Genomic DNA, 24,114 nt, shown 5'->3' with positions numbered 1-24,114 from the left:
CCTCTTCTGTTAGGTGAGTCTTCCTCTGCCAAGATCAGACAGAAAGGGCAGCCACCCTGGGTGCTTCAGTAGGAGGATCGGGGGGTGGGGTTGGAAAAAGGGCAGGACTTGCAGCCTATGCTTCTTAAGTATAACAGGACAGATTCCACTCAGAACAGGCCCCGCCATAGTTGACCAAAGAAGTTAAGTGCACATGCTCAGCGTCATATCCAAAGCTTGTCTTTGGGAAATAGTATGAGTGCTGCCAGTATTGCTGCATAGGTTGAAGGGGTGGGGGGTGGGGGGGTCAGCCTATCAGTGCTCAGACCATATGCCTCACACTGCATCAAATTGGTCTGCATGGCTGTCATCCCAGAAGGAAGCCTCTTCTAAAGATGATGCACAAGAGAGCCTGCAAACAGTTTGCTGAACACAACCAGACTGAGGACATGGATTACTGGAACCATGTCCTATGGTCTGATGAGACCAAGATAAACTTATGTGGTTCAGATGGTGTGAGGAGTGTGTGGCGTCAACCAGGTGAGGAGTACAACAACAAGCGTGTCTTTCCTACAGTCAAGCATGGTGGTGGGAGTGTCATGGTCTGGGGTTGCATGAGTGCTGCCGGCAGTGAGGAGCTACAATTCCCTGAGGGAACCATGAATGCCAACATGTACTGTGACATACTGAAGCAGAGTATGATTCTCTCCCTTAAGAGACTGGGCCGCAGGGCAGTATTCCAACATGATAATGACCCCAAACACACCTCCAAGACGACCACTGCCTTGCTAAAGAAGCTGAGGGTAAAGGTGATGGAATGGCCAAGCATGTCTCCAGACCTAAACCCTATTAAGCATCTGTGTGGCATCCTCAAACAGAAGGTGGAGGAGCGCAAGGTCTCCAACATCCACCAGCTCCATGATGTCATCATGGAGGAGGGGATGAGGACTCCAGTGGCAACCTGTGAAGCTCTGGTGAACTCCATGCCCAAGAGGGTTAAGGCAGTGCTGGAAAATAATGGTGGCCACACAAAATATTGACACTTTGGGCCCAATTTGGAAATGTTCACTAAGGGGTGTACTCACTTTTGTTGCCAGCAGTTTAGACATGAATGGCTGTGTGTTGAGTTATTTTGAGGGGACAGGAAATTGACACTGTTATACAAGCTGTACACTCACTACTTTACATTGTAGCAAAGTGTAATTTCTTCCGTTTTGTCACATGAAAAGATATAATAAAATATTTACAAACATGTAAGGGGTGTACTCACTTTTGTGAGATACTGTAAATAAAGCTTATTACAAATTTCTTAAAGCAGAGTTCCACCCAAAAATGGAACTTCCTCTTTAAGTACTGGTGACCCCCTGACATGCCACATTTGGCTGTAATTTTTTTGGTGGGAGGGAGTGGGTACCCAGTTTTGACAGGCACCCAGCTCCCACTTCCTCCCCTGGCGCAGCGACGCCGGAAAGGAAGTTCACCTCCCCCCTCCAATCTTCTGGGACACGCCACAGGTCCCAGAAGATTGCCCAGCCATTCACAGCACTGCTCGCACATGCGCAGTGCGCACCCAGCTGTGAAGCTACAGTCGGGCACCCACAGTTACAATGCCGGCAGAGAGGAGGGGGAGAGGAGCGAGGCTTCGTACACCTGCATTGCTGGATTGTGGGACAGGTAAGTGTCTGTTTATTAAAAGTCAGAAGCTGCTCTTTTTGTAGCTGCTGACTTTTAAATGGGTGGAATGCCGCTTAACTTTGGTTTATCTACATGCCCTTAAAAATCCCATTTAGAGGGTTTCATATTACACATTTATGCCAGGGATGTGGGAATTTTTCAATTTCCTTTAACAGTATATTCTCTTATATTTACTATAGTTTATAACTCATGGACATCCACAATGAGGTCTTTTTTGCTTTGGGTGCTAAGGAACTGGAAGGCACTGGAGCACAGTCACAATGGCACATCATCATCTTTCTGAAGGAGGTAAAACATGATGAAATGTGTATGCATTTTTTTTTTTTTAAAAGTGCTATGCAAACCGTTGGCACTATATAAATTCTGTATAACATTAATAATAACTTGTCTTAAAATATGCTTTAATAATATAGTAAGCAGCTTTCCTGAAAAGTCATAAACAATTTTGCCACAAGATGGCGATAAGACATAACTATATAACATACCAGTTTAGCATTGGTACTTGAGAGCTCAGCTCAGTGAACAATCATATCATTTTCCATTTCCACTGACCTGCAGCATTTTATCCGGGCTCGGCTCGATGCCGGGGGGCATGTTGCTTGGATCAAAGGCAATCTGCTCCACTTCAGCAAAGTAGTTTTCTGGGTTTCGGTTCAGCACAAACTTTCCAACACGGATCAGCGGGTACTGAGAGTGAGGCCAGACCTGGTGATATAAAATAATGGGTCAATCTGGATGTCACTTCTGATAAAATTGTATAGCGCTGAAGATACAACATTTAAAGCCTCATGCGCACTGGACGTTAAAATAACGTTATAAAAAACGCCAGTAGCTTTGCAGTGAGTTTTTCAACGTTTTTTCAACATTTTTGCAATAGCGTTTATATTGGCGTTCTTTAGCGCTTTTCCGCTTTTAGCCTTTTTTTTTTCAATTGATCAAAAACATTAAAAAACTTTATCAGCGTTTTATGACATTAGAGCATTTTTACAGCTGAAAAACTCCTCTCAGAACACACTAGTTTTTGTTTTGTTTTTAAACCAAAAAATGCCTCAGCCAAAAACTGCTGATAACAGCCTATGTGTGCATGGACACATAGGATAACATGATAAGGAGTTTGTTGACTGTAGATAAAAACATCTGAAGCCAAAAACAGCTGCTGTAAAAACTTAAAAAAAATATAAAATATATATTATAAAATAAAACGTCCAGTGTGCATGAGGCCTTAAAATGAATTTGGATCCCTATATTTGTTATTTCTGCTCTAAATTAAAATTGAACCGTTCTTTAAACGCCAACTGCAGCCAAACCGTTTTTTTTTTTTTTTTTGGATACCGTGAGAAAGGGTCAACTTTACTGTTTTTTGGAAAAAAATCTCCCAACTTCATGTTGATTTGTCTGGAATTCTACTTTCTACTACTAACCGCATCAGAGCAAGTTTTAAGCCTCGTACACACGATCGGATTTTCCGATGGGAATTGTGTGATGACAGGCTGTTGGTGGAAAATCCGACCGTTTGTACGCTCCATCAGACAATTGTTGGCCAACTTTTTGTGGACAAATGTTAGATGGCATGTTTATAAATTTTCCGAAGACAGCAGTCTGTTGTCGGATATTCCAAGCATGTGTACACAAGTCTATCAGACAAGTGCCCAAAGTACAAACACGCATGCTCGGAAGCAAGGACGAGCCATAAGCGATCGGTCTTGTAAACTAGCGTTTGTAATGGAGAATTCACATTTGTGATGGGGCAAATTATGAGATGTCGAAATGCAGCGCACAATTCTATTCTTCTTTAATGTTATAATAATAAAGCTGATTTGCTGGTGATACTGATGGAGTTCTGCCAAACATATTTTAAAAGGCTTTTATTTTCTAGTGATATCAAGAGTAATATTATTATGCTTGTTTTTTTGGGCAAGTTACCACAACACCATTATCCCGTCGTTTTTAAGATCAAAGATACAACTGTGTTGGTGTCCCTTGTCAATTTTACATTGTATTTTTTTAAATGTAACTGCCTACTCCCAAACTGTCATTTGAAGTAAAACACATAGACAAGTATTATTCTACACAATTTTTTTTATTGTGCATTAAAAAATAAAATAAAAATTAGACATGCTGTCTGCCAATAGAACTTAACCAAAAAGTGCATTCTATGCATCCAAAAATAAAGAAAATATACCAAATCAAATCATTATTCAACCAAAAAATAAAATAAAAGCCTCATGCATGTGTCCTACTTCTTAATATAGGGGGTCAACAATGCCAAGAGTTGGTGAAAGCAGGGGTCCGACATCCAGAGATAATTCCGAAAATCATCCGGATTATTCTCCTGGAGCTCCCGCAGCAAAGGCATATGACATAATTGGTCACGATTAATAAAGCAACCAATTTTTGGTCCAAGAGATCCTCCTCCTCCTGTTCCTGGAGTGGACTTGGGTCAAAGTAATAACTCCAAGGCCAATAATAAATAACACGTTATCTCCTCAGATTCTGCAACATGTCTGGTTGATGAACGGCCGTTCAGAAACGAACTAAAAAACGCAAAATAAAAAGCGCGAATCAACACTCACCAAACTTCTACTAACACAAAATTAGCAGAAGGACCCCAAAGGGTGGCGCCTGACAATTGAACTTCCTCGTTATCAGCTCTTAATATGTCTAGTATGTCACTACGTTCGTGTTTGTTGGTTGACAATTGTGTGCCGTTTGTATGCAAGATACATTTTTGGCCAACGCCCTTCAGACAAAGGCTTTAGGCTCTAATCATGTGCTTGAAAAAAAAAGATAGACCTCAAAGAAAGGCATTAGCGCCCCTGTGACCCTTATGGACTTGCCGCCACTGTTAGTATGTGATCCTGCGCTTCCAAGTCTGATTACACACAGTAAGAGCTGATCTCACGTCTCCATGTCAGGCAGTACCTGCCATCCAGAGAGCCAGAATGGTGATCTGCCTATGTAAATAAGCCAGATTGCCTTTCTGTCGGTAAGCAAAGCTTTGATACTGTGTTCCTGCAAAGCAAGTAAACAGAAAGCACAGAAAGTAAAACATTTTGTTTTTTTCAAGATCGTCTGTCTTTTAAAAAAAAAAAAAAAATACCACCAAAAGAAATCTCTATTTCTGGAGAAAAAAAAATACATCAATTTTATTTGGGTAGAGCGTCGCACGACCACGCGCAATAGTCAGTTAAAGTAGCGCAGTGTCGTATCGCAAAAAATGTCCTGGTCTTGAAGAGGGGCACTTTTTTTCAGAGCTGAATTTGTTAAAAGGGTCCCATATATGTATATTTACTATCCAATTATAATTGACCCCCCTCCCAACAACTGATGGTTAAGATTCTACATACTCTGTAAATCACTATCTAAAGGGATAAAATTTACAACCTTTATTAGAGTAAGGGTGAAAAGAATTAGGTTCACTTACCTTGGTCAAGTCAAAGGGATTGATAGGACATTTCTCTGCTTGCTCAAAGGTCATGACTTGGATGTACATTGTCCACGATGGGAAGTTCTTCTTGGCAATAGCCTGGAAGAGGTCCCGGGTGGCATAATCAGGGTCTTTCACCACCAGTCTGTCTGCTTCTTCCACTGTCAGATTCTTAATACCTTGGTTAGTCTGCAAAACAATTCAAAATGTTCTCATTAAATACATTAGTGAGTGGTAGCTGTCATCGCAGTCATATAATTACCATTGTAGCGTTGACAGTGCTGAGATAAAACCAACTCTGCTACTCCTATTCTCCTGAGAGAGTGCTAGTGATTGGCTGAGGCCAGGTACCAGGTTTGTGTGGCTGTCTGTAGTAATGCCTAAAGCTGGTAGGAAAGTGCTTGCATGGCTGAGCAACCTCCAATGTCAATGAGCACTCTAGTTGAACTCCGGGATAGGTAAATACGGTCTAAAAACAAGAGCCATGTGTATTCTCCATTTTATCTTGGTGTGCTTTGTGCATTTCTTCCAGATCTGTGCAGTAATCCAGTGTGAGACTTTCCCTCTTTAATAAAGACCGCTCACTGCTGCTCTCTCTCCTTGTGCAGGGGGACTGGTCTTGTCTCCACCCCCTCCTGTGGTTTTCTGCCAGCACACAGCTCTGATCTCTGCACGGGCTATGTACAGCACAGTGATGATGTCACTGTTACTTTTACAAGGTAATAAATGGGTTTGCAGAGGCATCTGTGATTATTAAAGAATATATTGCACTGACTGCTTTAGTTTTAGCTTTAAACTTTTCCTGTACATTACAGCCGCACTGGACAATGCCTTTATGATCTCCTTTGGGTTTATCAGTAAACATTAAGCCAGAGAGCTTATCTAAGCAATCTATTCAATTTATATCCAATCAAGTAAGCCCCTATATTACTATGCAGCTGGCCTATCTAGTAGACATTGTTCAATATAATGTAATGTGGCCAGCTAAAAGTAACTCACTGCTATGAAAACGGTAATAATGTGCAATGCGGATGCTTTAGCAAACATCATAAGGAACGTCACCAGCCTGATCCACAGATTCAGCCACAAATCAAGACTATGAATTAAGACTAGCACCATCCCTAGATCATCATTGGGTGGTCATTGGGTAGCCATCATTGGGAGGTCACTGGGTAGCCATGATTGGGAGGTCACTGGGTAGCCATGATTGGGAGGGAATTTAGTAGCCATCTGTGGGAGGCTGTTCAGTAGCTGTCATAGGGAGGCCACTGGGTAGCCATCATTGGGAGGCCACTGGGTAGCCATCCTTGGGAGGCCACTGAGTAGCCATCCTTGGGAGGTCACTGGGTAGCCATCCTTGGGAGGCCACTGGGTAGCCATCCTTGGGAGGCCACTGGGTAGCCATCCTTGGGAGGCCATTGGGTAGCCATCCTTGGGAGGCCATTGGGTAGCCATCATTAGGAGGCCATTGGGTAGCCCTTATTGGGAGGCCATTGAGTAACCATCATTGGGAGGCCATTGAGTAGCCATCATTGGGAGGCCATTGAATAGCCACCATTGGGAGCCCATTGGGTAGCCATCAGGGAAAGCCCATTGGGTAGCCATCATGGGAAGCCCATTGGGTAGCCATCATGGGAAGCCCATTGGGTAGCCATCATGGGAAGCCCATTGGGTAGCCATCATGGGAAGCCCATTGGGTAGCCATCATGGGAAGCCCATTGGGTAGCCATCTGTGGGAGGCCTTTGGGTAGCCATCTGTGGGAGGCCTTTGGGTAGCCATCTGTGGGAGGCCTTTGGGTAGCCATCTGTGGGAGGCCTTTGGGTAGCCATCTGTGGGAGGCCTTTGGGTCGCCATCTGTGGGAGGCCTTTGGGTCGCCATCTGTGGGAGGCCTTTGGGTAGCCATCTGTGGGAGGCCATTCAGTAGCTATTGTTGGAAGGCCATTAAGTAGCCATCATTGGGAGGTCACCGGGTAGCCATCATTGGGAGGTAACCGGGTAGCCATCATTGGGAGGCCACTGAATAGCCCTGATTGGGAGGCCATTGGCTAGCAATCTTTGGGAGGCCATTGGGTAGCAATCTTTGGGAGGCCATTTGGTAGCAACCATTGGGCCAATCGCCATTCCTAAAAGAGTAATATACCAATGTACATACTAATTTATAGAAAGTCAGTATTTGCTAGGCCTATCCTTGGAACTGTGAGAGGCTCAGGGCAGTAGAATGTTGAAAAGGAAGGAACAGGGGACCTTATAGTGCCCATTACAAAATTTCTGTTGATTACTACAGAGTCTTAAACACAGGGCACCCTCGAAGCATTAGCTGTGAATGAAACAGATGTGGTATGCTGGTGATATACAAAGTCCACACATTACCATGGGCCACTATACATTTATTTCCATAATGTCCCCCATACCTTGTAGTGGAACTTGCAGTACACAGCCTCCCCCTGTGCATTCACGAGCTTGAAGGTGTGAGATCCATATCCATTCATGAACCTGAATCCATCTGGGATACCGCGGTCACTGAACAGGAAAGACACCTGGCAACAACAATGACACATACTACCACTGTATAGCTTTATATTCATTAACATAATCTTGTGCTGGAGAAATACAATGATTGCCATTGCTGACCTCCTACCTAAAGTGTATGTCATTTCAAAAGCTGGGTACACATGGATCGAAATTCAGCCGGTTGAGCAGGGACTAGCCAAATTTCAATCTGTGTGGTCCTCCCTATTCAACAGAAGTCGATTGGTAGATCAAATCTACTGAACAGGACTGCTAGAAAAACTTCAGTAAGGCTCCATGCACACTAGCATTTTTTTCAAGATAAAAAATACCCGGATATAAAAAGCTGGTAATAGCTTTTTGTAGTAGTATTTTAGGAGTGTTTAAGAGCATTTAACATTTTATTAGCATTTTTGCAGTTACTTTAAAAAAGGGAAGGAATAAAATGCTATCTGTAGCATTTAGCAGCATTTAGGAGTCTTTCTGCTGGAAAAACGCTCCAATAAACTTTCTTCTGCTCCTAGACACTGAAGCTCAAAAAAACAATAAGACCCCTTTCACACAGAGGTGTTTTTCAGGTGCTACAGCGCTAAAAATAGTGCCTGTAAAGCGCCTGAAAAAAGCCTCAGCTGCAAACCCAGTGAGAAAGCCCAAGGGCTTTCACACTGGAGCACTGCGCTGGTAGGGCGTCACAAAAAGTCCTGCCAGCAGCTTCTTTGCTGCTATACCACTGGCAAAGCGCCGATGCAGTGGTGTTTTGCCGGTGAATTTAACCCCTTTTCAGCCACTAGCAGGGGCGGTTTTAACGACGCTACAATGACAGTAAATAGGCGCTAAAAATAGCGCCGCTTTACCACTGACGCCCGGGGCGGCTCTGTGTGAAAGGGGTCTTATAGCCTAAAGTAGTGTGCATGGACACATAGGATATTCAGCTTCTAGGAGCAGAAAAAGAATGCTAATAACAGCTTCTATGAGCTTAAAAAATTCTAGTGTCAATAGATGCAGACTGAGCGGCTCGGGAGCAAGCATGCACGGGTGCCCCCAGGGACAGCTGCTCACTGAAAAGGAGGGACCTGGAGCGCCATTTGGGGACCACAGAAAAGTAGGATCAGGGCTGCTCTGTGCAAACTCATCGCACAAAGCAGGTAAGAAAGACATGTTTGTTATTTTAGTTAAAAAACAAAACAAACAAAAATGAAGGTTTATAATCAATTTAATGTAATAATGTTTTTACGTGTAAACATACCCTAAAAAATGATAGCTAGAGTGAGGCTTTGATTTGTTTGTCCATTTAAGACTACCCTGTCCACAGGGAGACAACACCGCTGTGCAATTTCACTACATAACTAACAGATTTATCACCCCAATAAGGTAGTGGATAAGAAAACAGGCCGGATTACCAAGTGATTAAACTTTGTTAAGGGGGAAAAAAATTTTTTTTTACTTACTTACTTATTATTTTATTGCTTTTGCCAGTCGTTCAACATTAACTCCTCTGCAGGACCGACATATGCACATCTACACTAGAGCTGGTGTCATGGGGACATTAGAATGGGTCCCCTCCCCAATATTCCTCATAGCCTGCGTGGGTTTCCTGCGGGTACTCAGGTTTCCTCCCACACTCTAAAGACTGGTAGGCTAATTGGCTCCTATTTAAATTGGCCCTACTATGTGTATGTAAGAAGGTGACTAAGGGACCTTAGATTGTAAGCTCCTTGAGGGCAGGGACTTTTAGGGCAGGGACTGATGTGAATGTACAATATATATACAGTGGTGTGAAAAAGTGTTTGCCCCCTTCCTCATTTCCTGTTCCTTTGCATGTTTGTCACACTTAAGTGTTTCGGAACATCAAACCAATTTAAACAATAGTCAAGGACAACACAAGTAAACACAAAATGCAATTTGTAAATGAAGGTGTTTATTATTAAAGGTGAAAAAAAATCCAAACCATCATGGCCCTGTGTGAAAAAGTGATTGCCCCCCTTGTTAAAACATACTATAAATGTGGTTGTCCACACCTGAGTTCAATTTCTCTAGCCACACCCAGGCCTGATTATTGCCACACCTGTTCACAATCAAGGCATCACTTAAATAGGAGCTGCTTGACACAGTAAGGTCCACCAGAAGATCCTTAAAAGCTACACATCATGCCGAGACCCAAAGAAATTCAGGAACAATTGAGAAAGAAAGTAATTGAGATCTATCAGTCTGGAAAGGGTTATAAAGCCATTTCCAAAGCTTTGGGAATCCAGCGAACCACAGTGAGAGCCATTATCCACAAATGGCGAAGACATGGAACAGTGGTGAACCTTCCCAGGAGTGGCCGGCCGCCCAAAATTACCCCAAGAGCGCAGCGACGACTCATCCAAGAGGTCACAAAAGACCCTACAACAACGTCCAAGGAACTGCAGGCCTCACTTGCCTCAGTTAAGGTCAGCGTTCATACCTCCACCATCAGGAAAAGACTGGGCAAAAATGGCCTGCATGGCAGAGTTCCAAGGAGAAAACCACTGCTGAGCAAAAAGAACATCAAAGCTCGTCTCAATTTCTCCACAACACATCTTGATGATCCCCAAGACTTTTGGGACAACATTCTGTGGACCGATGAGACAAAAGTGGAACTCTTTGGAAGGTGTGTGTCCAAGTATATCTGGCGTAGAAGGAACACTGCATTTCATAAAAAGAACATTATACCAACAGTAAAATATGGTGGTGGTAGTGTGATGGTCTGGGGCTGTTTTGCTGCTTCAGGACCTGGAAGACTTGCCGTGATAAAAGGAACTATGAATTCTGCTGTCTACCAAGAGATCCTGAAGGAGAATGTCCGACCATCTGTTCGTGTACTCAAGCTGAAACGAACTTGGGTTCTGCAGCAGGACAATGATCCTAAACACACCAGCAAGTCCACCACCGAATGGCTGAAGAAAAACAAAATGAAGACTTTGGAGTGGCCTAGCCAAAGTCCTGACCTGAATCCTATTGTGATGTTGTAGTATGACCTTAAAAAGGCCGTTCATGCTCGAAAACCCTCTAATGTAACTGAATTAGGACAATTCTGCAAAGATGAGTGGGCCAAAATTCCTCCAGGACGCTGTAAAAGCCTCATTGCACGTTATCGCAAACGCTTGGTTGCAGTTGTTGCTGCTAAGGGTGGCCCAACCAGTTATTAGGTTTAGGGGGCAATCACTTTTTCACACAGGGCCATGATGGTTTGGATTTTTTTTCACCTTTAATAATAAACACCTTCATTTACAAATTGCATTTTGTGTTTACTTGTGTTGTCCTTGACTATTGTTTAAATTGGTTTGATGTTCCGAAACACTTAAGTGTGACAAACATGCAAAGGAACAGGAAATGAGGAAGGGGGCAAACACTTTTTCACACCACTGTATATATATATATATATATATATATATATATATATATATATATATATATGACAGTGCTATATAAGTACTTGTAATAAATAAATACATAAATAATTTGCTATTATTTCCTCCCTAGTAAGCGTGCCCACACATTAATTACAATACCCTTCTAGCACTGACATACACATCGCTGAATAACATTTTACCCTTTTGTAGGAGACCTTATACACAGCCGACAGAAGTCTGCCCTTTTGATAGGTCACCCATGCCAGTCCTGGCATGTATTACTTGCCATTAAAATTGCCATTAAAATCTTATGGCCATCTAATTATTAAAAACAAATATCATTAGGAACCAGACACAACTACAGCTTAACGCGTGTGAACAGATATCAAAGTAAAGGATATCTTACGGGCAGGGTGTAGATTTTGGTTTCTTGCCACCTGCTAAAGTGCTGACTCATTGGTAACATTCACATTGAAATGGGGCCATTGGCAGGCAGTTCAGAGCCATGTTGATTGCCCTTCAAATGACCAATCTAACAGCTAACAAAAAGCCCATTGCTGAGCACATAAAGGTGGTTGATGGGCACTTGGCACATTACAATTCTGCTTTAATCTAAGCCATAGGGTGGTCAGGGCAGTATGACAGGTACTCTAAAATTAAACTTGCCATAGTAAGTATAAAAATACAATATAGGGATACATTAGATATATATTTTTTGTTGTGTATTGCACATTCCCTTAGTTATCTCTACGCTGTTTGATAATTTTTATTGCTGTATTCTTCTGCCCCAATATATTTCTTTAGATTTGGTTGCCAGCCATGATCTGTCAAAATATAGACTCTCCAAAGCTTATGGGATGATGCTTATCTGATACTTACTGTCAGTCATTTTTACTACAGTAAAGATCACACAGAGAGGTAAATAGCAAGTAATACAGAGTTCAGGGGTATGAAGTAAGTACTGCAAAGTTCAGAGGCCAGTACTATGTAATGCCCAGTGCAGAGGTCAGTAGTATGTAACGCGCAATGCAGAGGTCAGTAGTATGTAACGCACAGTGCAGAGGTCAGTAGAAGGTAACGGAGAGCACACAGGGCAAGATTAAGTAAAAAAGAGATTAGGAGTAAGTAGCACATAGCGGTCAGAGGTCAGTAGTAAGTAATGCAAATTATAAGCGCCAGTAGTAATAATGCAGACTACAGGGGTATGAAGTAAGTAATGCAGAGTCCAGAGGTCAGTAGTATGTAAGGCACTGTACAGAGGTCAGTATTACGTAATGCAGAGCACACAGGTCATGAGTGAGTAACAAAGAGTTTGCAGATCATAAGGGTCAGTAGTAATAATGTAGAGTGCAGGAGTTAGTAGTAAGTTACGTAGAGTTCAGAGGTCAGTAGTATACAAGGCAGAGTGTAGGGGTTAGTAATAAGCAACCCAAAGTCTGAATATGATAAACGAGGTAGCAGTAATTACCAAGAGACCTACTATTACTTCTATCAATCTACCTGTCCAATTTTAGTGCACTTTTTGGGTATCCAACACACCTAAACCCTCTCTCCTAGACTTGACCTCAGCAATAAACAGTATTCTTCTCCTCAACATACACCAGATCTTGAAATGGAAATGTTAGCCCTGGCGTTCTGAACTACCCTTAGCATGCTACATTACACAGGCAGTCTATTGATGACATTCCGCAACTTGATATGTGTGGCCCTAGCCCTAGGCCATAGTCTGTGTTGCCTGTGCAGAGATGCATGTAGGCAGGTGCAGTCTGTACTCCCCACTGTATGTGGCGCTGGACCGAATGCAGAAGGGGAAGGATGTCATAAAGAACTTGGTTCCTCTATGACTTTGTGCAGTCAACAAGGGGAACAGCTGTCCGACTAGACGCTGATGCCCCCGTGACCTCAGTGGCCATCTTGGGTCAGGGCACTGTCATACACTGGCCCCCCGGATTTGGCGCGCATTTTGCGAGTAGCCAGTGTAGGGACAGGTTCCACATCTGACTGGGAGAGTGCTGAGAGATAGGGAAAGAGGGAAAGGTTCTTGAGGAGGAGGAACTGTGCAGTCACAACGTCTACCTTGCTTCAGGAAGCCTCCCCTTTGGGTGTGGACCAGCCAGGCAGCATTCTGCTCCTTGTTGCAGACGCTGTCGGCATTTTCCAAGTCTACAGAATGCTGTTACAGTTCATAAGTGGCTCCAGATAGCTGTGCCTACCCGCCGAACCTAGTTGTACTGAGTTGGTACTTTCCACAATATTTTGCTTTTGCCTACTTTGGGCAGTGTGTTTACTGCCCGCCACACCACACTACACCTTGCTCACATGCAACCATGATGAGAGATAGCCAGCATGTCCAAAATTCAAAGGATGCCTATTATGACCCCCCCCCCCCCCCACCCCTCCCCAGCCCAAGGATCACAAGCAATGCTCTTGTAATAATTAGATTGCCTATAAGCCTCTATTACGCTGTAATAAAACCTAAAAGTAAAGATAGTAGTTTGACTTGTCCAATGGACAGGGTTTACAATGCTCCACTCACTTGGTGCAGAGACTCAGGACGAAGGCTCCAGAAGTCCCAGACCATATCGGGGTCTTTCAGATTGTTCTGTGGGTTCCTCTTCTGACTGTGAATGAAGGACGGAAACTGCAAAGGAGAGGATCCATTATCCACCAAAACATTTCGACACTTAAACACAAACAGCACTCATCATTTACAAATCACTACATCTCAGCATCTACTTTACAGTCTGCTTTTCCCAACTGGCTCTCCACCACCGGCCACAAGAGGATTGAGCAGAGAATGGGTCATTCTTTCCACCGCTGCTCAGTGTGAACTTCCACGCCAAACAATGGAAGCAAACAATAAAAAACGCAGAGGTGATCAAATACCACCAAAAGAAAGCTCTATTTGTGGGAGAAAAAAGGACATACATTTTGTTTGGGTACAAGGTCGCACGACCGTGCAATTGTCAGTTAAAGCGACACAGTGCCGTATGGCAAAAAATGGCCTGGTCATTAAGGAGGCAAATCCTTTTTCGGTCCTTAAGTGGTTAATGTAGATTGATAACCAATATAAAGCATATACTCTTGTGCCAATCTTTCTAGGTTTATTTTATTGTCATGTTACTGGACCTGTGATTATTCTGCCTCCTTCTATTCGCTTTGACCATAAAATAAAGAATAAAAAAAAAAAAGGAAAATGTTTGTACAGCAATTATACTCGCCATATCAATGATGATTAACAAAATGGGAGTTTTCTTCTAAAGAGTCTTTATCACTATTAGGCAGGGCAGGGCTGTATTTAGAAATGATACTTCTCTAGGCGTGAGAATGATGATGACCTTTTGTACATGCTTACTACACCTCTTTGGCAACACACTATATCACATGGTCATTATTACAAAAATTAAAACCAGTCTTTTATAAAGGAGATAAAAGTCCATTAATCTCCCTGGCGGTACGATTATTTTGGATTTTAGGTGCTGAAAGCGGTACAATTATTTTGCATGGAAATTTGGCGTTTTATATTGTAGTCCTGTAATTCTTAGGAATAACTCACTTAAATCTGTCCAAACCAGAGTCTAGCAGACATCCCGGGTATGAATGAAAAATGAACTACAGTCTACAGTTTCCAGGCATAAATAATGCCGCGTACACACGTAGCCGACTATCTGACGGACTTAGTCTGGCGGACTTCCCGCCAAACTGTCGGACTTTCTGAACGGGCTACTTGCCCACACACGGCACTTTTTCAGCGGACTAATACGGCGTACTAAGTCCGCCGGACTATCCGCCCTACTTTTGAAATGAACGGACTTGTCCACACACGCGGAGGAAAGTCCGCTCATTTCGAGCGCGTCTCCAGGTAGGCAGGCCCGCGAAGGAGACGTCGCTGGCCCCGCCACCTGGTATGGACTTAAAGGGGAACCCCAACGCCGAAAAAAAATCGGCGTGGGGTCCCCCCAGGTCCACATCAGACCCTTGTGTGAGCACGCTACCCGGCCGGCCAGGAAAGGGGGGACGAGCGAGTGCCCCCCCCTCCGAGCCACACCAGGCCGCGTGCCCTCAACATGGGGGGTGCCTTGGGGAAGGGGGGCCCCCCACCCCAAAGCACCTTGGCAAAGCAGCATGTTGATGAGGACAAGGGCCTCTTCCCGACAACCCTGGCCGTTGGTTGTCGGGGTCTGCGGGCGGGGGGCTTATCGGAATCCGGGAGCCCCCTTTAATAAGGGGGCCCCAGATACCGGCCCCCCACCCAATGTGAATGAGTATGGGGTACAATGTACCCCTACCCATTCACCTGTAAAATAAAGTACAAAAAAAAACACCGGGCCACCGCCTGTAAAAGAGCTATAAGAAGGCGCGGTGGCCCAGCAGAAGAACCGAAGAGGGGGACAAGACCCCCAAAGTCGGAAGAAGAGGCCGGCGGCGAGGAAGAAAGCCGGGTTCCTCCGCTAGTAAAAAGAGCTACAAGAAGATAGCGGAGGAGTCCGGCGAGAAGACCCCCGAAGACGGAAGACCCCCGGAGCTGTGCAATAAACTATTTTATCTTGTGTGTTGTGTTTTTTTTTTTGTACTTTATTTTACAGGTGAATGGGTAGGGGTACATTGTACCCCATACTCATTCACATAGGGTGGGGGGGCGGTATCCGGGGGCCCCCTTATTAAAGGGGGCTCCCGGATTCCGATAAGCCCCCCGCCCGCAGACCCCGACAACCAACGGCCAGGGTTGTCGGGAAGAGGCCCTTGTCCTCATCAACATGGGGACAAGGTGCTTTGGGGGTGGGGGGGCCGCGCGGCCCCCCTTCCCCAAGGCACCCCCCATGTTGAGGACACGCGGCCTGGTGCGGCTTGGAGGGGGGCGCTCGCTCGTCTCCCGATTTCCTGGCCGGCCGGGTAGCGTGCTCGGACAAGGGTCTGATGTGGACCTGGGGGGACCCCCACGCCGATTTTTTTCGGCATTGGGGTTCCCCTTTAAGTCCATACCAGGTGGCGGGGCCAGCGACATCTCCTTCGCGGACCCCGCCTACCTGGAGACCCGCTGGAAATTAGCGGACTTTTCTCCGGGCGGGAAAAGTCCGTTCATTTCAAAAGTACAGCGGACTGGCATACACACGGCCGAATTGTCCGCCGAAATGCGAGTTCGGCGGGAAGATTGGAGTGCAAAACTACTTTCTAAGTCCGCCGTACTTTCGGGTCAAAAAAGTATGCCGGGGGCTACACACGGGGGGATTGTCCGGCGGACTTCAGTTTGCCGGACTTTTCCACCCGATTGTTTGATCGTGTGTACACGGCATAACAGTTTTTATAAGATAAAACTGCATGCAGGACACTGGGCAGACCCCTAGTGACAAAGGGGATGTGAAATAATTACATACAGCAATGTAATCTGTAAGATTACATTATACTGTATGTAATGTGTGTGTTTAACTTTTTGAATTTGGTGCTGTTCTCTGTCCCCGTGCGTCGCAATGCTTGCAGGGAACGGAGCTCGGCTCCGTGATAGATCGAGCGAGACACGGCTCGCTTGTACAGCACGGAGACATCGCTGGATCCAAGGGACAAGGTAAGTAAACCTCTCCCTGCATTCAGCGATGCGGTCCCGAGTCTGGCTCGGGGTTACCGCGTTTGGTATAAAATCTCCACCCAGAGCCAGACTCTGGAATACCGCCAGGGGGGTTAAATATACGGAGTAGCCGTTTGACTCTGAAACCCTCCAGTCAAGGGATGGATGAATGTCACTTAAAGGATAATTAAACCCAAGCACACAAATGCAATATATTTCAGCATACAGTCCTTGGGCTGGCCATACAGTGAACAATTTTGTTATTCAATTCCCTTTAGATTTACATTCACCTATGCAGTGCAAGGACCTGCTTGATTGCATACCAATTAAGGGCCAGTTCACCCCATATGCAGCTCAGTCCTGTTTTTTTCTGCATCAAAAAGGCATGAAAAGTAGGTTATAGGTTTTCCAATGGCATAGTCCACACCAGTGCAGTCAGTTCCAGGGCTTTCCAGTTCCAGAAAAAAAAGTAGAACATTCTGCATTTTTCCCGCACTGGACTGTGCTGGAATGCAGTAAAATGCATTGAAAAAGCACCAGAATGCACTGGAACACATTAAAAAAACACACCAGACCCCAGTACAGTGAAAAAAAAATAATGGAAAACAGAAGAAAAAAACCCATCTGGAATGCATCCAGAAACGCATAAGAAAAGCACTGGAATGCGCCAAAAAAGTGTTAAAAATGAGCATGCAGAAGCGCATCCATGATAGACCTGGAGTGCGTTTTTGTGATGTGAACTGGTCCTAAAAGTGTTTAGGTTTGACCTCCTAATATATAGTTTTGGCCATTCTAATGGAAAATTGTACAAGAAAATCGTTTAATGTATGGCCAGCCTTAGATGTGGTGGCTGCATTAGCTTACTTTATTTTTCCAAGAATATTTTCAGGAAATACAGAAAATACCTGTTGATCTTGCCAGAGATGCAATGTCCTTGTCAGCTCATGTGAACTGCACCAAAGCATATCTTCCTACCTAGGGATCTTCTGTAAACTACCAATTGCCCTGCCCTCCATATAATGGAAATGAAGTGATACAGACATGTTTCTAGTCCATACCAGGGGATAAGTCTAGGGTGACAACTATGGCTCTCTCCATAGATACAGTGGAGAAGTGACATAGCCACCCTAGGACAGGAAGTGTGTTATTTGCAGGATTACCAAGTAATTATTCTCACCTGGAAATCCTGCAAATAACACACTTAACAAAAACCGTTAGCTGCAATATTACAGTTTTGGTGTTGGGTTTTAGTTACAGTTTAAAGAGGAAGTAAACCCTGATGGGTTTACTTCCTTTTTGATTCCCTGCAAAGGTAAAGCATAATGGACTACTATGCATCGTATAGTAGTCCATTATGTGTCACTTACCTGCCAGCAAAGTCACCGCCGTCCCCTTGTGTATGGAGCCTTCATCTTCTTGGTGGGTCTCGCTGCTCCGATGCTGTCATTCGACGGAGCTGCAATGACCTCACTCCCGCGCATGCACCATAGACAGCGGTGCCTGTCTTTTGGCAAATATCTCCTAAACCGTGTAGGTTTAGGAGATATTTCTTGGACCTACAGGTAAGCCTTAATCTAGGCTTACCTGTAGGTCAAAGTGGTTTGTAAGGGTTTACAACCACTATAAAGCTGAACTCCAGCCTTACCTTCAGTCTTGCACAGTTGTGCAGGCTCTTCTGTGCTGAAATTGCTTATTCTGATTCACTCAACACTTTGAGCCTCTAACAGTGTGCATTAAAAGCTGTAGCAGGTCAGAAAGCTTTATTTGTGTGGAAAAAAAGGACGTAAATTTTGTTTGGGTGCAATGTCACATGACTGCGCAATTGTCAGTTAAAGCGATGTAGTGCCATATCGCAAAAAGTGCTCTGGTCAGGAAGGGGGTAAATTCTTCCGGGGCGGAAGTGGTTAAAGTGTGTGTATAGACAACACTTTTTTGGGGTTTTGGATAGAGTGGTGAACGATTAGAACCCCAAATAAGTTTCACTGTTCTCTGTGTCTTCTCTGGGGGGGGGGGGGGGATTCATCCTCTCAATTTGTTTTGATGACCATTGTCACTGGGACTGTAAGTGAGAATAAATCCAAAATTTTGAGTTGTCATCAGAACAGGAACAGAAGGGAAATCTTGAGGACACATGTTCCAGGGATAACTGTCTAAGATAGGGAATTCCCCTCCCTTTGCAGAGATTGTGTCACACTTCATGTTGCATCTCTTTTGCAGAAAGTTAGGCCCCTTGCATAATAGTGTGTTTTACTTTTGATAGAGTACGGAAGTGAAAAAACTCCAGCAACACAATAGTAAGATTGAGCTGGCTACATGGTAACATTGATAAATGCAAGTCTTTATCGGTTACATAAAAAAAAAAAAAAAAAAAAAAAAAAAAGCTAACATTTCAGCTAAACTGCTTTACATGAGTATGGCTCCTCCAAAACATGTTAGCATGGTGTTGCTGTATTTTATTATGTAGCCAATAAAGACTTGCATTTACCAATGTACAGAGTAGCTGTCTCGATTCTACTATTGGAGTCTGGAGGTACCTGAGCCAGAGCACCAGTTCCTGGCCACGAGAAGCTGTTTTGTGGTTGATTCTCTCAATTGTAAAAACCCAGTTAGTTTATTTTTACTGTCTGTGTCCCATTAGGGATATTTTTTCTTAGACCCCTTGCACACAGGGCTGTCTAGGTGCAGTGTGTCCCTCCCAGCGTTTTATTATGCCCTGGTGGAACAGGTGCAGTGTGCAGTCCTACTGCCTGTCAAAGTTAGAGACGAAGGTCTTTTGCATTCCCAACCTTCGTCGCTGAACGCATAGGACCCTAAATGTGGGTACCACTCAGTGTAGTGTACAGCCCTGTCCAGCCGCAGTCTGCCATAGACTTTGACAGGCTGCAGGTAGAGGAGGCTGGTTGCTGCACCCTAAAATGCAACTTAAATGGCCTAAAGGGAAATCTCCCCAAAGGGACACAGTCAAAAAAAAAAAAAAAAAAAAAAACTTACCAGGGTTTTTACACCCTTCTTAATCTAAAATCAAAGTTTTGGCTATACATAATAAACTTTAGTCTTCAATTACTTATATCCAACCTGACTCCTGTTGCCTGATCCAATAGACGGTATTTAGATGTAACCAAATAAGACGGAAGTAAACACATTAAAGCAGAAGTAAACCCATCAATTTAACAGTTTCAAAAAACATGTATATTCCCAGCATGCCGGGAATGCTAACTGTCACATTGGTTGTGCTCTCAACCAAACTGTCAAACCATCCAATGGCTGGTGTCATAACTGATCACATGTGCAGCATTATGGCAGTTAAAAATTAAACAGAGGCCAAGATGGCAGCTTCCTTGGATGAAAACGATAGGCGGGTTTACTTCCACTTTAAATGCTATGTGATCCCCTCATATGCTGTTGCCAATAGCACTGGCCCATGTTACCTTATGGATGGTAAATAGGCTTCTTGATCCACTACTCAGTTCACAGGGAATGGATGACATCACTCAATGTCACCTGCTGACAGTAAATTTATAGGCTATATCCATTTGTTTTACATTCCTCAGGTTCAAGGGAAATGATAGCCTGCTTTCTCCAAAACTGTGGACCAACTATCAACATGGCACCCTTTTGCAGGGTTTCACAGAGAAGTATAGTAAAAGACACATGTAGGAAACCCAACATTAGAGGTGATTTATTCTTACAAAGCAAATACATTTTGGACACTGGTACCAAGTAGTATTCCAGTATTTCTTCTCCCGTGTTTTCTCCTCCCCACACAGCTAACATCGTAGATATTTGCCAGCACACCAAGGATCGGCACAAAGTGGCGTCCAAATGGGTAGTTTATTGTATGATCACAACACAAGAAAGGTGCAACGTTTCAGAGTCATGCAGGACCCCAGGCAGGATCAAGGGGTCCTGCGTGACTCCGAAACATTGCACCTTTCTTGTGTTGTGATCATGCAATAGACAACCCATTTGGACCCCACTTTTTGCCGATCCTTGGTGTGCTGTCAAATATCTACGTTGTGACTTGATTTAGTATCCAAGCTGGTTGTTGCTGCAGCACCCAAACCTTGAGAGCTTACACCAGGAATGTGTGTGATGGGAATATGAAGTATCACACAGCTAACATGACCCGAGTGCTGACAGGGGAGGGAAGGTGCCAAACAAGGATGCTGTGCAAGTGCCCGACATCCTTGTCATCAACTGATGACATCAGTGGTTATTAGGACACTTTGGCCACATAGTGCCCAAAGTTGTAATGTTGTACTGGCTTGTACACAATTTGGGGTCAATTTGGGGCAATTATTAGGCATTTTACCAAGACTTCCCTGCAGAATTCAGAAGGCACCCTGGTTGAAAAAGACTGTCCTAAACTTAAAGCTATAGCTACAAAGCTAAAAACTAACAGAAGGGTTGAAATCCTTTTCTGTCCTGGAGGAAATGCTGCTTCAGGCTCCTTTCAATACTAGCCACGCAATCAAATACCTAGGAATTGGTGGAAAGGATCTTTGCTGAAGAAGATCATCCAGTCTAAACAAATGCCTATATCTATGGTTACATGGACAGATTTGGAAAAAAAACTGAAACCACGGATCCTTACTCTTTCAATAATCATCTTAGAAGTTGTGTGTTAACATTAGAGCACACATCTATTCTTATTTTATATTATACTTATTATACTATAATAGATACGATGATTGTCCAGGGTTCACTTACCAGAATGGGATCCCTGATAAAAAAAATTGGGGTATTGTTGCCAACCAGGTCCCAGTTACCCTCCTCTGTGTAGAACTTCACTGCAAATCCTCGTGGATCGCGGACGGTGTCAGCGGAACCCAGTTCACCAGCTGTGGAAAGAGAAGACTATGAGCTATCACCCTATAACAGATTACCATCCAGTGATTACAAACCACTGGAAAACCTTTAATTGGCTACCATCATTGGCCTTATTGAATAACTATCACAACTATTATTACTACTACAGGTATTTATATAGGGCTGGGAACGTACACAGTGCTTTACATATTGTATATTCACATCAGTCCCTGTCACCAAGAAGCTTACACTCTAGGTCTCTAGTTCATTGTTTCCGAGAATGCATAGGAATTTTGCGCGTCGGAATTTGTACAGACAATTGGAATTTCCGATCGGAACTTTTTCCGACCGAAAAATTGAGAACATGCTCTCAATCTTTTGCTGGCTGAAATTCTGCCAGCAAAAGTCCGTTTGAGCATACACAGGATCGCATTTGCCGACCAAAAGCTCACATCGAACCTTTGCTGGTGGAATTTCCGATCGTGTGTACGGGGCATTAGTGGCAGGATTGCAAGTGTGACATCAGCTTTATCGTGATCATATTCATGCTTTAAAAAAAAACACACATGCTGCACATTTGTAAAGCACAGAACTGATGTTTTTAGTGGAACTCCAAAGCAAGCAAAACGATTTTCAAATTACTGGGGGGAAAAAAAGATTGGGGTTGATTTACTAAAGCCAAAGCGGCTGTTCAATTTGCAAGTGAATTTGCCTCAGAGCTTAGTGAATGCGGTGAAGTTTCACTTTGCAAAAAACACCCAATCACATGTAAAGAAAAAAAAAAAAAAAAACAGCATTCTTGCTCGCACATGATTGGATGAGGAAAGTCAGCAGAGCTTCCTCTCATTCATTAAAGTGTGAGTAAACTCCCATGGATGATTTTTACCTATAGGAAAGCCTATAATAAGGCTTACCTCTAGTTACAATAAATATCTCCTAAATGTGCATTTAGGAGGTATTTACTTGTGAAGATGCTGGTGACATCACTGGCGCATGTGCTCTGAAGGAACAGCATACCATGCTGTCTCGTAAACATCGGCTCCCATGCACATGTGCGCGAGTGACCTCGTCGTGGCTCGTCCAATCAAAGGACCAGAGCCTGCCAACCCAGAAGGAAGACTCGGTAACGATGGTAGCACATTATAACTTGCAGGTTTTAAAAAAAAAACAACAAAAAAACAAACACGGTTTACTACTGCTTTAAATTCTGGAGCAAATTTCCTGCAACTTACTTGCAAAGGGAACAGCCCATTTTCCTTTAGTAAATCATCCCCAATGAATGAAAGGGATTGAAAAGCATTGTGAAATTAAACAGTTGGAATATGAAGTTTATCTTGTGCAAATATTTGTAAGAAATAACATAGTATAAGAAACTGAACCAGAGATAACTGGTCGGACACACGGTCGGAATTTCGGCCAGCAAAAGACCAATGAGAGCTTTTCGTCGGAAAATGCGATCGTGTGTATGCTCCATCGGAATTTTGCTGGCCGAATTTCCGCCAGCCAAAGAGCAGGTTCTCAATTTTTCCGATGAGCGAAAGTTTCTATCAGAAATTCAGATCGTGTGTATGCAATTCCGACGCACAAAAACTCATGCATGCTCAGATTCAACTACGAGACGGAAGCTATTAGCTACTGGGTATTGAACTTCCTTTTTCTAGTCCCGTGATACGTGTTGTACGTCACCGCGTTCTTGACGGTCGGAATTTGGTGTGACTGTGTGTATGCAAGACAGCTTGAGCGGAATCCCATCGGAATTCCGTTGGAAAAACCATCAGAGCTTTTTCCAACCAAAATTTTGATCGGCCTCCGATTGGGCTTCATGTCAGCCATACAACTCAGTGTGATATGGACAAATCCAGAGAGTGGGCTTCTATTGTAGGTTGCTTGAATAGAGGTTCCGATGTGCAGATGTATGAATGAGCAAATTGGTCATCTAGGAAGCGCCTTAGGCTCCTTTCACACTGGGGCGGTGCGGCCGTCGGCGGTAAAGCGCCGCTATTTTTTTTTTTTTAAAACAACCCCACTAGCGGCCGAAAAAGGGTTAAAACTGCCCACAAAGCGCCGCTGCAGTGGCGCTTTGCCAGCGGTATAGCCGCACTGTCCCATTGATTTCAATGGGTAGGAACGGTTTAGGAGCGGGGAACACACCGCTCCTTCACCGCTCCAAAGATGGCTAGCAGGACTTTTTTTACCGTCCTGCTAGCGCACCGCTCCAGTGTGACACTGGAGTGAAAGGGGCCGGGTTTCAGGCGCTATTTTTAGCGCTGTAGCGCCTGAAAACCGCCCCAGTCTGAAAGGGGCCTTAGTGCTTTTATAACAATGTATGCTGCAGCATTTGTCGAAAGGGCCCGGCACCACTGAGATGAATGTACAAGAACGGTATCAGTAGGTTTTCATTTTCGGCCAACTCACCTACGGTGGAGAATCTCACAGCCATATCCGTTTTCTTTCCGATGCGGTCAAATATCTTGGCCTTGGTGTATTTGGTAATGTCATCAGTGACTTCAAAATACCCAAAGGCTCCTGGTTAGGAAGAAGATAGAATGGGTCAGTACACAAAACACTCTGGACCTCATTAAATAATGGATCTGAAATAAGAACTGTGTCGGCCAGAGCAACCAAAATCACATGAATCATTTTAAAAAATCATTCATAAAAAAGGTATGAAAAAAGTCTAGCTGGCTAAAAAAAAAAAAAATCTATATAAGACAATCTGCCAGCTCTATCTCCACCCTGTATGCTGCCCTCTCCTCT

At 43.9% G+C, this 24,114-nt stretch overlaps 1 protein-coding gene across 2 annotated transcripts in view; it reads right to left on the bottom strand.

Moving 5' to 3' along the window:
• CAT (catalase) overlaps positions 1-24,114 on the bottom strand; it is an 89,432-nt gene that overhangs the window by 24,355 nt on the left and 40,963 nt on the right. For both annotated transcript variants that reach the window (XM_077462839.1, XM_077462830.1), the window contains 6 exons: positions 23,773-23,883; positions 21,259-21,389; positions 13,522-13,626; positions 7,515-7,640; positions 5,099-5,290; positions 2,227-2,379 (listed from right to left, as the gene is read on the bottom strand). In XM_077462839.1, coding sequence (XP_077318965.1) covers positions 2,227-2,379; positions 5,099-5,290; positions 7,515-7,640; positions 13,522-13,626; positions 21,259-21,389; positions 23,773-23,883 — 818 coding nt within the window. The remainder of the gene's footprint in view (positions 1-2,226; positions 2,380-5,098; positions 5,291-7,514; positions 7,641-13,521; positions 13,627-21,258; positions 21,390-23,772; positions 23,884-24,114) is intronic.

Source organism: Lithobates pipiens, unplaced genomic scaffold (assembly GCF_037356315.1).
Source record: "Lithobates pipiens isolate NorthernLeopardFrog02 unplaced genomic scaffold, aLitPip1_a1.2 Scaffold_10, whole genome shotgun sequence".
NCBI classification, from domain to species: Eukaryota; Metazoa; Chordata; class Amphibia; order Anura; family Ranidae; genus Lithobates; species Lithobates pipiens.
Note: the sequence above shows the minus strand (reverse complement) of the source record. Positions and strands in the feature narration are given on the sequence as shown.